General features: G+C 43.1%; 2 protein-coding genes across 3 annotated transcripts; one reads left to right on the plus strand and one right to left on the minus strand.

Moving 5' to 3' along the window:
• Positions 1–2,972: 2,972 nt before the first annotated feature.
• Positions 2,973–4,649, minus strand: LOC311102480 (insulinoma-associated protein 2-like; the record flags this gene model as incomplete). Its single annotated transcript, XM_084143836.1, has 1 exon — positions 2,973–4,649. One exon carries the CDS (start codon positions 4,647–4,649, stop codon positions 2,973–2,975), a length of 1,677 nt encoding a protein of 558 aa, XP_083999962.1.
• Positions 4,650–14,633: 9,984 nt separating this feature from the next.
• Positions 14,634–17,581, plus strand: LOC311103088 (NF-kappa-B inhibitor alpha-like). Of its 2 annotated transcripts, none has more exons than XM_084144623.1 (6): positions 14,634–14,905; positions 15,696–15,801; positions 15,969–16,182; positions 16,367–16,455; positions 16,608–16,865; positions 17,081–17,581. In XM_084144623.1, exons 1-6 carry the CDS (start codon positions 14,658–14,660, stop codon positions 17,126–17,128), a joined length of 963 nt encoding a protein of 320 aa, XP_084000749.1. In that variant the 5' UTR covers positions 14,634–14,657; the 3' UTR covers positions 17,129–17,581. The 2 variants fall into 2 exon arrangements, with proteins under 2 accessions (XP_084000749.1, XP_084000750.1); XM_084144624.1 differs by having other exon boundaries at positions 17,084–17,581.
• Positions 17,582–17,599: the final 18 nt, after the last annotated feature.

Below are 17,599 nucleotides of genomic sequence, written 5' to 3' on the forward strand. Positions count from 1 at the left end.
CAATCAGAAATGAGTATTCAACAACGCTGTGGTATAAATATAGTGTTGAGGACAATATCTGAACTGTGTACATATTTGAATATAGCTGCCCAAAAAAACTAAACGTATATTAACCTCAATCCACGCAGACCAACAGTTGAAGGTGTGATCAAATCTTCTGCTTGTGTTTCATATGAGAGGTCTGCTACTTCGGTCCTCATCACAAAGCTATCCTGCTGAAGTTGGCCAATACAAACAACGCTGTACTGTAGCTTTGTCCACAGCTAGAGCGAACTCATTGCTGTTAAGGTTCAGTGTCTGTCTGTGCAACAACATAAATGAGGATGGAAAGACAGGAGCATCAAGCAGGTCTTCACTCCAGTTGCCAACTCTGTGTCCATCTATATGACGCACTAGCACAGAGCAAACGCAGCATTTTTATTTGTATCTTTTTAAATTATGCTTTTCTCTTATATGATGTATTATTTTGTTACACTTTTTAAAAAATCATTATTTGCTTTCATCTATAGGTTCTCTACCAGAGAGGAAAGGGACTGTAAATGCCTGTTTTGGACCTTTCGGTTGAACTGTTATATCTTTTAAAAACGGCTGCCATGTCTAAGGTCAAATCCATGTTATTTTTGTGTTATGTTTGAATATATGAGTGAGGTCAGTTCCGATTGAACATAAACAAACAAAAAATATGGAAGAGGATGAGAACTAAAAACTTGCCAGAGAGAGCGAGAATATCATGCTGCATCCTTAGTTGAGGCTGAGGACATTGGTTAGCTCTCTCCCTGCACTCAGAAGTGACTGAAACCTGTGCATACTGTAAAGTGAGTTTATACTGTATGTTACTACTGACCAAATGCTGCATGTGTTGATATAACAGCTACACAACACACACAATTAAAATAGTATTGTCAGACTTGTAGTATCTACACATTTGTAATGGCTGTTCCAGAAGGAGAGTGGCTGTGCAATGGAATTTGACAATAAAACATTCTTACCACCAGCTTGTTCTTTGAATATCTCTGCGACAATATTTGGATTGGGCGGTATACCGGGGTATTTGGAAATCGCCACAGGATTATTTTTCAATATCTTTGAAACTATTTATTTGAAGTTGTTCAATACATTTTAATACTGTATTTGTAGCTAATTTTTACGTAAATACCTGCAGTCAACTTGTGCAATACGTTAGGAGATAAAGCAGAAAGCATTCTTCATTTCACCTGTCACATTTTACATTATGAAGCTTACAGTAGTTCCCCAGAACAGTTGCACCAGTAACGTGTTTGTTTGGAAATAGCACAACGGGAGAAAGCGGGAGCTGGTGAGTCCAGCTGTGTATTTGGTTTAACTTGCTAGTTAGCTAAGTAAGTGGCTGAATTAATAAGGAGATGGGGCATCATATAGTGTTAGCTTTCTGCTGTGTTTGAGAAGTCAAAGCGCTTTGGATGAGTTATCTGTCCAGCTGACACTGCTATCCTGATTTCCTTGCGTTTCTTCTCCTCTCAGTTAAGGCTTCATTTAGTCTGCTCCTCACCTCTCTTCTCCAAGCAGAGCAGGCAGGCCTGTTGCCATAGCTACTCCAGACTCCACACAGACACAGCCTGTACACATGCTGTTCCAGAGCCAGTACTGTTCTTCCTTCAGACAAGCATGCATCCAAACTTTGTTAATTTGCACAATGTCTCTCATTCACATTTGCTTGTAAATATCCAAACTCAACAAAAAGGACATTCGGTAGCTACTACCTATATATGTATAACTTTCTGAGCTGGATTGCCTCTCTTTGCAATTAGTTTATTTTCGTTTGCGCTTTTTAGCATATTTAGCTAGCAACCTCTATGGAATTTTTCTATTACTTGTGCTAATTTTGTTAGCATTCAGATATTATGCCCAATTGGCTTTTTTGCGTTTTTAGTGCCCCCATTGTGTATTAAACCGTAATACTGTAAATCTCAGGATAAGAGAAGATATGATGATATGAAAATCTGGATACTGCCCAGCCCTAGACAATATTGTCAAAAACCAGTGGCCATCACTGGTATGGACATAGACTTGTGTTTATTGACAATCAATGTAAATGTTTTCCCATGTTCACTACATATCAAAATACAACATCATAATTGTAACACCATCATCATCATGAAGGCCTTTTTTTTAGCAAGTACATTTCATAGAACAAATACATTTTTAACCTCAAACAGTTTTATACTCTTAACAGGTAAGCTTGATTTTCTTTATGAAAATACATCTTGATAGCCTTGCTGGTTTAGAAATCAATTCCACAACTATACTGAATAAGCACATTCAATTTCCATAGGAACTACATTAAGATAAAGGCAGTGAGGTCTGATATTCTTGTAATATTCACAGGGTGACCCTCTTATTTTCATTACATGCTTAAAATGACAGCTCTTGAATATTTGAAACATTTTATGTGCCCATTTTTACTGTTAAATGTTTTAACAATCTTAACACTGTAAATCAATCAATAATGTACATTAGTGAATATAGGCCAAAAGCAAGTGTTATGATGTGGCCCTTTTCAGCTATTAGTGTGCTGTAATCTGTCATTCCAAAAAACCTTTCTCTTGTCATGAAAATAGATAATGCTATTATTGTTTTTGACCTGATCAGGTAGCATAATAAGTTACAATACAATCGCACATGTAGTACAAAGAAAATACATTCATACTTTCATATGTATTTAATTAATCCACTTGTTTTACAGGGGTTCCAGTAAGTCTCTGTCAGTAGCCTAGACCAGGGTTTCCCTGACTCGGTCCTGCCCCCCCCCCCCCCCTGGGTGCACGTTTAGTTTTTTGCCCTAGCACTACACAGCTGATTCAAATAACCAACTCATCACGTTTCGATTATTTGAATCAGCTGTGTAGTGCTAGGTCAAAAAACAAAACGTGCCCCAAGGACCGAGTTTGGGAAACCCTGGCCTAAACTTGCCTACATCAGCCTAGACTAGGCTACTAGCAGTCGGGCCGGACTGCCATCTGTAGAAGCATCACCTGCTGGTTCTCTGTGGGGTGAGACTTATTGATATGCCTGGTAAGCCCGGGAGAACTGAAGAAGGTAGATGGGCAGTGCTTACAGGTGAATATCTGTTGATCTCCCTGTGTGAGGTCTGGTCTTATTAAGTCTGGTATTATCAAGTCTGGTCTACCCACACTCTTCCCTGGATTCATTAGAAGGTCGTCTCTCATTGCATGCCAAACTCTGTGCTTGTCCCGAATTTCAGTGGATGGGAAATGGGCACCGCACAAGTGACAGGGAAACGTGATTTGTCCGCTCTCTATCTGGTTATAGGGCGAGGCTTTGATTGTCTCGTGCGCCGCAAGATGTTTCCTCAGATAGGCTTGTCTTCGGAACTTCTTGCTGCAATAGTGACATTCGTAAATCTCCTCTACTGTCCCGGAGGTCTTTAAGAAGGAAGAGGTGGGCAGTGCCACGTCGGTGGTCTCCAGACAATGCATTATGCGTGGGCTTTCACCCGCTCTCATGTGCAGGTCCATACTTTTATCTGGGTCACGGTAGCGGGGATCGAAGGGCGGCGGGCTCTCTTGTGCCCTCCTGCGCAGCTGCTCTTGTCTGTGGGAGCTGTCCACGGTGACCGCCCGCTGACACGCGGAGCTGTCCAGAGAGACAAGGTGCTGATTGTTAACTCTCAACTCGCTCGCGTTCTCTTTCCCTTCCACGAATGTCCTCTCATGCAGCCGTGCCTCCGGTTGTGACTTTTTGGCGCTCTGTGCCTCTCCGTTGTTTACCGGACGAGGCTTATGCCACCTGCGATGAGAGGCCAGGTTGGCAGGACAGCTGAAAACTTTGTCGCACTCGGGACAGCGGTACTCTACGCGCACAATTCTGGAGCACTTGTGTTGTGCGAGGGAGAACGGGTCAGGGTATTCCTCCTTGCAGAGCTGGCAGATGAATTCTCCCAGCGGTTTCTTATTAGCAGAAGATGCTGTTGCTGCTTTAAATTCGGGGGTCTCCTTCTTAATTCTCAGCCCAAGCACGGGTGAGGTGGAGATTTCGTCCTCGAAGCTGAGTTTCCGGATCACTTTAGGCTTTTTGGCTGCTGGCTTTGTCTTGCGCTCCTGCTCCATGTATGTGCGTTTCATAGCATGATGGAAAGACTGGTAGAGGTGCACTGGTGGGTCGAATTTCATTTCAGAGTGTCCAAATGGCGCGTGATTTAGAAGAAGTCTCTCTACTGAGGACACGGGCGTGTTCATTGGGTACGGCTCTGTCACTGTTGGTGAACTCATACACCGGTCAATGGACGATTTTTCCAGTTCGGTGCCAACTGGTTTTATCGGGCTATAGGAGAGGTCAGCCCGGCCCGGAGACCCGTCATGGACCGGTTCAGTGGGAGGATGGTTTGGTGGGTATTCCTCTCTGATCTCCACCTTGTCTGCGCTCTCTGGCAGCTGCGCCTGGTCCGATTCTGCCGGGGCACTGGTCCATGGCTCTCTAAATCTACCGTCCTCGGATAACGGCACAATTGGGCACGCAGTTGGCACACCGGTTGGCCACTCCGGTGCCTTCACAGGCAGGTCCGCTTTTGGCAGTAAGTTGTCGTCGTTACGCGTTCTGTAAGAAGCCGCTGAGCCACGTTTGTTCCTCTTCACTAAAAATCCTCTAGGCATCTTTACGCCGGAATGGAACCGTTCCCGAGTCCACTTTAAAGTGCCCGAGCGCTCGTGGTCCCTTTCAGATAAATGGCGCACGGGCGAGGTGACTGCTGACAGGAGAGAGGGACGGAGGACACTGTCACTTCAATGAGCGTGCCTTGTTTTTTTATCTTTGGGGTCGCCTTCAGTTTTTTTTGTGAAGTCACAGTTTGTGGCCAAGCCCTGTCCAATCAGCACCGACAGTGGAGAGGTGGGGTGAAGCGCGAGCGTTAATGAGGCTATCCAGTTCCAAAGTCATTACTAATGTGGAGTTAATTATTATGAATCGCTCACACACTTTACATGTTATCATCCCATCCTTTATAGCCGATCGTTAGACTACATCTAGCCTAGTGATTTAGGATTTGCAAAAACGGATCAGAAGATGTCCTAAAACTTGTCATTATCCATCCATATTACATTGACTTATGTATAACAAAAAAAAACACTGACCATGCAATTAAGGTATATGGTTTGTGATTTTTTCAATACGTTTTCTCTGTGATAACGAGATGCCAGAACTCTCTCGTAGACTGTTGCTGCAAATAAAATGACTGTCCTTTAGGAACATGACGTGTTTAATAAACTAGCCAAAAGCAAGGAAAAGCACATTGACCTCCAGGTTAGGCTACTTACCCTTGTGGATGTAGGCTACATAATTTGATCAAATATTGTTGAAAATGGCAAGGTAAGTAATTTCCCATAACATTTTTGCTTAATCTTAATAATGTCATTGTATACGAATATGCTATAAATACAACAGGGATAGGTCGTTATTGTAAATCATGTTTATTAGAACAGAGTGACTCCCTGTGCAAGCAGAGTTGCAAAGCGCAACTCGTAATTAATTAATTATTTGCCTCCCCACACATCTAACCTTTCTGGGAATCCTTTATTCGGATTTTAATTATCCTTCTGTTTTTAAACAGGATTCTTTTGGCGTTCTGTTCTGTTGGCATGTCACGTAATTTAGCATAAGAAGGCTGTTGCCTTAATCTGTCAATTTGATGCACTTTACCTTCTCTCTCATTTGTTTTGTGGGGCTGCAAGCTGTGCGCGCAGTAATGAATTTTAACCGCGCGATTAAGCTGTTTAATTTGAGAGGCAGCTCTTCTTCCTTTCAACCGCCAATTAGTCACCATGTAACGTGTCGCGCCAATGTTTCACCAACTCCATTAGAATAGGCGTATGAAGGCTCCCCTTGAGTATAAGACTCCTTATCAGAAATCGTAATTATTTTACAATTTGTGATTAAAAAAACAACAACAATTTTGTCAATTAAACTGGTTACAGTGACTCGGATTGGGAAAAAACTGACCCATTATCTAGCGCGCATTATCTACAAGAAAACACAATTGTGGTCTCTCCACACCTCTTATGTTTGAATCCTATAATTTCAAAACAATTTGTGTTCATTAGTCCAGGTTTTATCAAAAAATATCCCCTTATCCGAATGATATGGCTAGGTGAGGTAGGCCAATCCCTACTTAATTTATTCAGCCTTTAAAGGCCTACTGTACTTTAACAAAAGGCCATAATTTGTCAACATTTAGAATCAGACCATATCATTCTGTAGGCTACCTTGTCAGTTAAGGTCATAAGATAATGAGAGAGATACTATTGCTTTTTTCATTAGGGATGCAGGACCCTATCTCCACTGGCTATCTGTTCCTCTCGGTCTTTGACGCGCAAACGATGGGAATATCTCAGTGTCCGTTTTCCCTGGTGAGACCAGCGCGCTATCTCCGCGGCAGAAGGGCGGTGATGCTCACTGCATTGAGAAGAGACGAGAGTTGGAGGCGGAGACACAACCCGCCCATAGCGGGAAAGAGGGGGTTCCTCCTGCCCTCCACGCGAAGCTGGGAACGCTGATAAGAGATTAGAGAAGCGAATCACAGTATCGCGCTGGTCGTGCGGAGTTGGTTCGTGGTTTGGGGAGCGTCCCTAGAAACGAATCAAAGCGGCTTAGCGTGAGAACTGGCGCGTCCTTTTGATGCGCGCTTGACAAGGGCCACCTTGGGAATTAAGAGGTGTCTGTGCAGAGAGTGTTAACAGCCCGAGCCAAATTGAGTCACAGTTATGCTATTTATCAATCAGTGATGTATTTTAAAACACCTCAAATCTTTTTTATTTTAGGCCTACGTTTGTAGTATTTATTCTAGACTACATAGCCTATTAGTAGGCTAGGCCAAGCCTTTGTTTGATGAAATGGATCTCATCATTATTAGGGTAACATTTTTATAATGGTAAAAAACAACAAATTAGGCATAGGCTACTTAGTTCAGACATTTAACTTTAGAAAGAGGTTTTCACTGTTAAAATGTGTCCACAAACTGTTAAAATGTGGCCTATTTTAAATATTTTTAAAATGCTTTGACAAGGTTAGCCTACCCCGAAATCAGATTACCGAGATGTTACAGTTTTGATCAATGCCCTCCTCTAATCCCACAGACTACTGAAAATGAATTCATTGATCTTTCTTTTTCATCCGTTTTAAAGTATTACGTCGAGAGGCCCAAGCAACTTGGACGTTGGAATTCACACAGTGCCCTAATCGCTTAAGCTTTATAGTAGCCTAATTTGCCTGTTTTCTGATGCTCTTGGTTCTTGTTTATTCGCCGTTGGGGACCTCGGATGATTAAGCATTATATGATAATTAAGTGTGTTGGATTCAGGGTTGTCTCTCTTCTTAATGCGCCCTGCGGTGCTGTTTCAGCACGGCGGGAGGCGGACGTCTCAGCTCCAGCCCAGCACCCTGGTAGATCTGGCAGCTCCGTGGCCGACAGCTTGCTCAATCATGAAATTTAGATTGTTGTTAATTAGCACTCTGCCCGTTAGAAAGAAGACATGGACAGTCTGTGTTTATGTTTAGGACTATACAGTTATTTTCCCTTGTCTTTCTTTCTCCCTGTCTCTATGTATCTAGCTAGACTAGAGCATATAGGCGTACTGCTGTAGGTCAAGGTCGACTGGTGAATCAAAAAGTATTTAGAACATGCAGTAGACTTTATTTTTTATTTGTTTTCCTCTGTCGCCATCTTCTGGTGTCTTGTGATTAGTGTGTGCATATGCTGTAATATGGGTACTACATGCACACTACATTTTTCAGTGTATTTCAGAATGTCCGATTCTTATAGAGCTGCCAACTCTCACGCGTTGGCCGTGAGACACACGCATTGACCCTCTTCTCACGCTCACACCGCACACCTCTTATATCTCACGCATTGAAAATTACTACTTTTATTTTTCTAATTCGTCCATTGTATAGTCAGCGCGTTAACTTTTCAACTGAGCTCCAAATGGTTTTGAAATCGGAACAGCTGCGCCTGCAATTTAACATCACGAGCGGAACCTCTATCGTGAGTGCTGCCACAGCCGTGTGAACCGCGGCACATTGAAGCAAATTATTTGTCTGGTTACGTAAGGGATCAAGGGGATTGGATGCATGTTTTAAAGAAACGCCCCTCAAGATTAGAGTGGCGCTGAATGGAGAGCGAGAACGTTCTCCGCTGAGTTTATAAAACTGTAAAAATAGTATTATGTGCAATGTTGTCAACAAAATTAGGTTGCTTTTACTCCCGTCCTTATTGCAGAATGCAGCCTTTTGGCACAGCATGTACTAATACCGATTTAATCCACACTTCTATTAGTCCCCTCGTTTGACGATTGGCATTTAGGCTGTGACAACGAAAAGGCAGCAGACATACCTACAATATGTTTTAGCAGGGAAGTTTGGTTTAGGTGACCTGATTGTAACTATGAAAATAATTTTGTCAAACAGATTGTGAACCCAAAAGTGTACGTTTGATTCTAGAGGGGGCACAATAACTAGAAACATAATTTGGTTAGGGTGTAGGGGCAGATTTAAGTCATCTTGTCTTCAGGAGATGTTATTATCTATTTACTTTATTTAGTCTGATCAGTGGAACAATTCTGAATAAGTTATACAAATAAGCATAGGATATTAAATGCTCCAGGAATCAAATATAATTTTTGCCATTTTAGTATTGTGCACATGCTAGGCAACTCAAAAAGGCATCATACTTCAACTAGTAGGCATAAACCACCTGAATATTGATATTCATTAGATTTTTCTTGAAGTTTTGGTAATTTTGAGAAATGGATTGTTATAGCAAGAACATTTTCAAACACCCAGAACTTGGGAAACAGATCAGGGGTGGCCAACCCCCCTGGAGAGCAAGCAGGAGTTTCTTCTTCTTTTTAAAGAGAGAGTTCACCCAAATGACAAAATACTAAATGTTTGTGTCCTTACCTTGAATGCAGTCTATGGACTGCATTCTATGATTTGGTTACCCACTACCATCAACCATTCATATTTCCTGTGCAGAGCCTTGGTGTAGTGGTAACACCCCCTGGCACATGTGGCATACAACTTTCCACCTGAGAACAGGGATCAATCCCTGCTTCCAACCTTTCACACTGTTTTTAGTATTTATCTGTCTCCGTATCTCATTTCATTACTGTCTGAATAAAGTGTCAAACCAGCAAAAAATATGAGCATCCTTTAAATTTCATCCCCCCAAAATCACAAAGTATAACAAAGTCTTCCAATTTTGAGTGTTCATTTAATGTTCAAAGCATACTGAATACACCTGACCTGTGTTTTTATTTTTTTAATCCACCCTGGTCATAGGCCTAATGTCAAAATACCAAGAATTGCAGTAAATGAGCTTTAAAACAGTACAATGACATTTACTTTATACAATGTTATATTTACATTCACTTTTGTGGATAAATGAGTGTCATTTTAGCTGAAGGATCTATAAATACACCTCTTATACCATCTGCCAACCCTTTATCTTCTATGAACAAGAAACTGAAAGGAAACTGCATTCCACACATTCTTCAAATGTTCCCTAAACCTTGGGATGGAGCGTGATCTTTCTATTTCTCTCACAGACACAGAAACAGAAACACACCTGACTCACCTCACCTGTCATGCTTTACTCATGAACTCACTGGGAAGTCCGGAGGAATCCAAAGAAAGGAGTCATGATGATTCATACCGTCACCTTGCCTGGACAAGATGTCACAAAGCAATGCAATCTGTAAAGACAAAGTTGCACACAAAATACACAATGTCATCAATTTCATTAACACACACTACTGTTTTATATTGGGTTGTATTTGTTAATGTTTGACAAGGCAGCACACTCATCACCACTGTACATTTACATTTTTATTCAGTGATTCACTAGTATTAATTATGAGTCACCATCATTGTATTGTACATGTACATTATTGTCTGCTCATGCCCATTGCTCAGTGTTTGTGTTTCAGAAACTCCTGCCATGTGGAGTTTTAGGGATTCCCATACATGCCCTCCCTCCACCCTGTCCTCCTCCCTTCCCCCAGTAAGATGCATATTAAGGGGTTTTATAAGGTTTTGTTTCCCCTGAAACTCCCATCTACCCATCAGACATAATTTAACTGCAGCACTAGTGTTGTGAAAAGTGTTTCTATTCCAATGTTATGAGACATGTTCTCTTATTTGCAGAGGATAGTCCATGGAGATTTGCTGTTCTCTTTGTTGTGAAAATCAATATACTCTCAGGCTGCAACCGGTATGTGTGTCTTTCTGCACACACACTCAATAATCATTGTTTTAGTGCAGATAACCCAGGGTTGTGTAATAAGTCTCCCATCCTTCCTTGTAAACACACACAGACGTTGCTGTTCCTCAAAGTACTTCATGTGCCAGGAGTTTCCTACCACGTCCGGTCCACTCAGTCATGTGAATCAATAGAACATCTCAAGAGAACATGCCATATAAGGACTATCATAACATGAGATAAAACAAAGTAATGACCTTGCATACCTAGACTTGAATTAAAGTCAGATTAATCATACGGTCTTGTGCCACAGTGGAATAAACATTTCAGGAAATACCTGCCACCGGCCTTGTCAAATGATTAGTTGTCTTGTTATACAGGTTATTGATCAGATCATGGTTCACCCATACAGACAGACAGAGACTCAGAATGGCAACAAACTGGTCTTCTTTTTTTCAAGTTCAATTGGGTCGTATCAGAGGTGTCAGTCATTAGTCATGTTCTTTCAGTAAGGTCAGATTAACAGCGGTTACCACCACTAGTGTGTATGTTCCTGTCAGTGTGGTCTGGTAACACATGGAGATAGTTGCTATGTTTCTTTTGCTTTAATTTGAAGAGAAATGTACCTTGGTGTGTGTTATTGTGTTTCTTCCCCTGTGTTGTGCAAATAGAAAGACCCCTAGATTTCACTGTGTTGTTCACACCACACAGATTAAACAATAGTCGATTGGCATCCAGGATAAATACAGTGCATTCGGAAAGTATTCAGACCCTTTCCTTTCTTCCACATTTTGTTACGTTACAGCCTTATTCTAAAATTGATTAAATTATTTTTTCCCCTCATCAGTCTTAACACTATACCCCATAATGACAAAGCGAAAACAGGTTTTTAGAAATATTTGCAAATGTATTAAAAATAAAACACAGAAATACCTTATTTACATAAGTATTCAGACCCTTTACCATGAGACTAAAAATTTAGCTCAGGTGCATCCTGTTTCCATTGATCATCCTTGATGTTTCTCCAACTTGATTGGAGTCCACCTGTGGTAAATTCAATTGATTGGACATGATTTGGAAAGGCACACACCTGTCTATATTTGTACATTTACGTCATTTAGCAGACGCTCTTATCCAGAGCGACTTACAAATTGATGCATTCACCTTATAGCCAGTGGGATAACCACTTTACAAAGAGTTTTTTTATTATTATTTTTATTATTATTTTTTATTTTTTGGGGGGGGGGGTGGGTTGGGGTAAGGGGGGGGTAGAAGGATTACTTTATCCTATCCCAGGTATTCCTTAAAGAGGTGGGGTTTCAAATGTCTCCGGAAGGTGGTGAGTGACTCCGCTGTCCTGGCGTCGTGAGGGAGCTTGTTCCACCATTGGTGTGCCAGAGCAGCGAACAGTTTTGACTGGGCTGAGCGGGAACTATGCTTCCGCAGAGGTAGGGGAGCCAGCAGGCCAGAGGTGGATGAACGCAATGCCCTCGTTTGGGTGTAGGGACTGATCAGAGCCTGAAGGTACGGAGGTGCCGTTCCCCTCACAGCTCCGTGGGCAAGCACCATGGTCTTGTAGCAGATGCGAGCTTCAACTGGAAGCCAGTGGAGTGTGCGGAGGAGCGGGGTGACATGAGAGAACTTGGGAAGGTTGAACACCAGACGGGCTGCGGCATTCTGGATGAGTTGTAGGGGTTTAATGGCACAGGCAGGGAGCCCAGCCAACAGCGAGTTGCAGTAATCCAGACGGGAGATGACAAGTGCCTGGATTAGGACCTGTGCCGCTTCCTGTGTAAGGCAGGGTCGTACTCTCCGAATGTTGTAGAGCATGAACCTACAGGATCGGGTCACCGCCTTGATGTTAGCGGAGAACGACAGGGTGTTGTCCAGGGTCACGCCAAGGCTCTTCGCACTCTGGGAGGAGGACACAACGGAGTTGTCAACTGTGATGGCGAGATCATGGAACAGGCAGTCCTTCCCCGGGAGGAAGAGCAGCTCCGTCTTGCCAAGGTTCAGCTTGAGGTGGTGATCCGTCATCCATACTGATATGTCTGCCAGACATGCAGAGATGCAATTCGCCACCTGGTTATCAGAAGGGGGAAAGGAGAAGATTAGTTGTGTGTCGTCTGCGTAGCAATGATAGGAGAGGCCATGTGAGGATATGACAGAGCCAAGTGACTTGGTGTATAGCGAGAATAGGAGAGGGCCTAGAACTGAGCCCTGGGGGACACCAGTGGTGAGAGCACGTGGTGCGGAGACAGCTTCTCGCCACGCCACTTGGTAGGAGCGACTGGGTCAGGTAGGACGCAATCCAAGAGTGAGCCGCGCCGGAGATGCCCAGGGTGGAGAGGAGGATCTGATGGTTCACAGTATCAAAGGCAGCAGACAGGTCTAGAAGGACAAGAGCAGAGGAGAGAGAGTTAGCTTTAGCAGTGCGGAGAGCCTCCGTGACACAGAGAAGAGCAGTCTAAGGTCCCACAGTTGACAGTGAATGTCAGAGCAAAGCCATGAGGTCGAAGGAATTGTCCGTAGAGCTCAGAGACAGGATTGTGTTGAGGCACAGATCTAGGGAAGGGTACCAAAACATTTCTGCAGCATTTAAGGTCCCCAAGAACACAGTAGCCTCCATAATTCTTAAATGGAAGACATTTGGAACCACTAAGACTCTTCCTAGAGCTGGCCGCCCGGCCAAACTGAGCAATCGGGGGAGAAGGGCCTTGGTCAGGGAGGTGACCAAGAACCCGATGGTCACTCTGGCAGAGCTCCAGAGTTCCTCTGTGGAGATGGGAGCACCTTCCAGAAGGACAACTATCTCTGCAGCACTCCACCAATCAGGCCTTTATGGTAGAGTGGCCAGACGGATTCCACTCTTCAGTAAAAGGCACATGACAGCCCGCTTGGAGTTTGCCAAAAGGCACCTAAAGGACTCTCAGACCATGAGAAAGAAGATTCTCTGGTCTGATGATACCAAGATTGAATTCTTTGGCCTGAATGCCAAGTGTCACGTCTGGAAGAAACCAGGCACCATCCCTACGGTGAAGCATGGTGGTGGCAGTATCATGCTGTGGGGATGTTTTTCAGTGGCAAGGACTGGGAGACTAGTCAGGATCGAGGGAAAGATGAACAGAGCAAAGTACAGAAAGATCCTTGATGAAAACCTGCTCCAGATCACTCAGGACCTCAGACTGGGGTGAAGGTTCACCTTCCAACAGGACAACGACCCTAAGCACACAGCCAAGACAACGCAGGAGTTGCTTCGGGACAAGTCTCTGAATGTCCTTGAGTGGCCTAGCCTGAGCCCGTACTTGAACCCGATCTAACATCTCTGGAGAGACCTGAAAATAGCTGTGCAGCGACGCTCCCCATCCAACCTGACAAAGCTTGAGAGGATCTGCAGAGAAGAATGGGAGAAACTCCCCAAATACAGGTGTACCAAGCTTGTAGCGTCATACCCAAGAAGACTCGAGGCTGTAAAAGGTGCTTCAAAAAAGTACTGAGTAAAGGGTCTGAATACTTATGTAAATGTGATATTTCAGTTCATTTTTTAAATACATTTGCAAACATTTCTAAAAACCTGTTTTTGCTTTGTCATTAGGGGTATTGTAGATTGATGAGGGGGAAAAAACGATTTAATCAATTTTAGAATAAGGCTGCATCATAACAAAATGTGGAAAAAGTCAAGGGGTCTGAATACTTTCCGAATGCACTGTAAGTAGACACAGGAGTTCCCTTTGAATATTTCCTAATTGTAATGCAGCTCTGTCTGTCATTAGTCCCGTGTAGCTCAGTTGGTAGCGCATGGCGCTTGCAACGCCAGGGTTGTGGGTTCGATTCCCATGGGGGGGCCAGTATGAAAATAAAATAAAAATGTATGCACTCACTAACTGTAAGTCGCTCTGCTAAATGACTAAAATGTATTATGTAATTAGGCCTATCATTGTACAGAGGGATGAAATATTTAAAAAAATAGAACGTATTGACAGGCCTACCCAGCCAATAGGCTATATGATCTATTCTGCAAGTAGCCAACTCCATGCATTATAATCAGGCTAAATTATATTTTGTTTACTTTTAATCAATTTCATGAGTGAATTGTTTTGGTTTTATTTAGGCTATTCTTTGCATTTTATGTAGGATTATGCACATTTCTAAATAAAACTTAAAATGCCCTCTGCAATGTTCTAACATAAACCTAATATGTTGGTTTTTTAAGGGGGTTCGTTTCATGTTGGCTAAACGGTATGTTTAGTATGGAAATGAAGAATTTAAATATAGTCTGCAATATGTGAGAGTCTGCAATCCGCCTGGAAATCCCCCACCCTGTGTTAACTCCTCCCCCTCGAGCACTATTATAATTTAATGCTGGTGCATGTAAAGTTCTGAATGACAACCAACACAGCAGCCAGTGTCAATGGACCTTCATCGAGCGAGTATCCTCAACCACATGGATTGTAATACTGATGGTCGACATTCTAAGGATGAAAAAGTGAAATCTATCAATGAAGAGCGGCTGGACAGTGGCCTCGACTCTCTCAAAGAAGAGGAATATAAAGTTGTCGCCGGTGAGCTCGAGCGTCTTCGTGTGGATTGTTCCCCACCGCAGAGAGACGAATGCAGCAATGAACCGTGGAAGGAACAAGTTTCAGAGGATGGAGACACGTACGTTGAGAAACTATAATCAAATCTGTGGACATTCAAGTATTTTTTCCATGTCCAAGTCTACTATAAATAATGCATTATTTTTGTTATTTCTACGCTATATAGGTAGCCTAAAGGTTAGAGCGTTGGGCAAGTCACCGAAAGGTCCTGGTTCGAATACCCGAGCCGACAATGTGAAAATCAATCGATGTGCCCTTGAGCAAGGCACTTAACTCTATTTTGCGGCAGGGGCGCCTTACTACTATGCAATACCCTGTAAAACAACACATTTCACTGCACCTATCCGGTGTATGTGACAATATAAAAACAAATGAACGCATATTTGTGTAGTTGAGTAATTTTTGCGCAATTGTGGTGTCTTCCTGTGTGCAAAAGTTATTGCATTTGCATGCAAAGCAGCTTCTAAACAATGCACAAGGAATGTATTGGGGGGAGTTACCGTCAGAGTGAATATTATGGTCATTGTGGACTTTACGTTAACAAAAGACTATCAGAACGGAATGTACTATGGCTGGGGGTCAAATAGGCAGCGCTCACACTTTGCTCCAGCCGGGAAAGTCCCAGGCCTCGTGCCAGAAACCACGCGCAGCAACGCACGCCAGTGCGTCAAGCCACCACTAGTAGAAATAGCTTGAGGGGAAGAAAGTGTGACGCCTATGAAGTGCTGCCGTTTTCTCATTCAAAAATGTAACCCCCTACATGTCATATTCATGTTCATTTTTTTGTTGAGTAATCTGAGCATTTAAAAAATAAATCCCCTTTTTTTTTTTTTTTTTTTTTATCTATGCAGGCTTCTCCACCTTGCCATTATCCATGAAGCCAAGGACTGTGCAAGGAAGATGATAGAGCTGTCATGCAATGAGCCTTTCCTCAATCAACATAACTACCAGAGACAGGTAAATACTGCTAAAACCTGCACAAATAGATGCATAGGTAGAATACAAGGTGTATGTGTATGTACGAGAGAGAGCGAGTGAAGTAGATGCACACATACAATAAAAGGTTTGTGTGTGAGACCCATACTTCCAGTTCCTAACCATATCGCTCCTCCTCCCCCATACAGACTCCTCTCCACCTGGCTGTGATCACAGAGCAGGCTGAGATAGTGGAGCGTCTCCTGAAGGCTGGCTGTGACCCCACGCTAGTGGACAGCAGTGGCAACACGGCCCTTCACATCGCCTGCAGGAAGGGCTCTCTCACCTGCTTCAGTGTCCTCACCCAAACCCAGGGCTGCTCTACCCAGCTCCCAGCCATCATGGCCATGCCAAATTACAGTGGTAAGAAACGTGTAGTCTATTTTCTGTTACTTATTTCAACTGGTGGGGAACCTGTGGCCATACTGAAACTAAGCAATTACTAAATTAATGTTTAACAACTGCAGTAATTACAGTTACTACACAACTTAATGTAAAGTGTTATCCTGTTCTCTGACCATTGGTCTTCCTCTGCTCTCTGTTTCAGGTCAGAACTGTTTGCATCTGGTCTCTATCCATGGCTACCTCTCGCTAGTGGAGAGCCTTGTTGCTCTCGGAGCTGACATCGATGCACAGGTACGCTATGCAACAACTTAAGTTTTTCTTCAACCCTACCCTCACAATAGTCCACTCATTTCATTATGTCATCCACATTTAATAAAAAGCATTCAAATGATGTGTATTTCCCGTTAACTTATTTGGCACTTGTTTGTCCCTTGGTGTTACAGGAGCAGTGCAATGGCCGCAGCCCTCTCCACCTGGCTGTTGACCTACAGAACCTGGACTTGGTGCTGCTCCTGGTCAGTAATGGGGCGAACGTCAACAGCCTGACCTATGGAGGTCACACGCCATACCACCTGACCTACGGACGCCAGAACGCCGCCATCCAAAGGGAACTGTATGAGCTGACGGCTCAGGAGCTGAGAGAACTGCCAGACAGTGAGTCTGAGGACAGTGAGGAAGAGGGACAGTCTGATGATGAAGAGGTGAGTGTGACTTAACTCTGTGAGTTTGTGAAGCATCGCTACTGTGTGTGATTAATATGTAGGGTAGGGTTTTGCCATATAGTTCTGTAGTGATACTGAGCTGTGAAAACAGTTTAGCATATCTAGCTGTATGTCATGAATGAACCGAGCAGATTAGATGTTTTAGATAGTCATCAATTAACTTTGGCTCTAATCCACCTTCTCCTTTCCTTTAGCAGGTGACATGTTGGTATGATGACATTCAATGGAATGGGCGCAAGTAAGAAGTAGACCACAGAACCTCCAAAGAACAGTAGTACCGACAGAGAGAGAAGCTCATCTGTGCACAGGCTCTAGCTTTGGTACAGTTGCATGCCCAGCAGTGGTGCCAACCTCAGAGGAAGAGGATGACAGAAGACTGGTACAGCAGGGGTACAACACCCCAGACTGACATAGTGATGATGGACAGTGTGAACCAATGAGAAGATGCCAAATAAACAAAATGGATGCCAATAAATAAGTATTTATGGCTCTGAAAGAGACTCATTATCACAAAGCATACATCCAACCAACGATGTAATAACACCTGCATGTATTATACTGTAAATGGATGTGAATACAAATATTTATATATTTTTTAATGCGTAAAGTTTGACAATATTGTAAATGCTTTCCATTGCTTGTGGAAAGGTAAAGCAAGCCACACACTCCACTAAATTAAAACAATACATGTTTAACATTGCCTTGATTTCTAG

The sequence above is a fragment of the Coregonus lavaretus genome (assembly GCF_964263955.1).
Source record: "Coregonus lavaretus genome assembly, chromosome: 27".
Lineage (NCBI taxonomy): Eukaryota > Metazoa > Chordata > Actinopteri > Salmoniformes > Salmonidae > Coregonus > Coregonus lavaretus.

What these genes read in the sequence shown, in the direction of transcription:
- LOC311103088 (XM_084144623.1), top strand. Translation starts at nt 14,658, where the DNA reads ATGGACCTTCATCGAGCGAGTATCCTCAACCACATGGATTGTAATACT. An exon ending in AACATAACTACCAGAGACAG is followed by an intron (nt 15,802 to 15,968) that starts GTAAATACTGCT and finishes TCCCCCATACAG; the next exon opens with ACTCCTCTCCACCTGGCTGT. An exon ending in GGCCATGCCAAATTACAGTG is followed by an intron (nt 16,183 to 16,366) that starts GTAAGAAACGTG and finishes TCTCTGTTTCAG; the next exon opens with GTCAGAACTGTTTGCATCTG.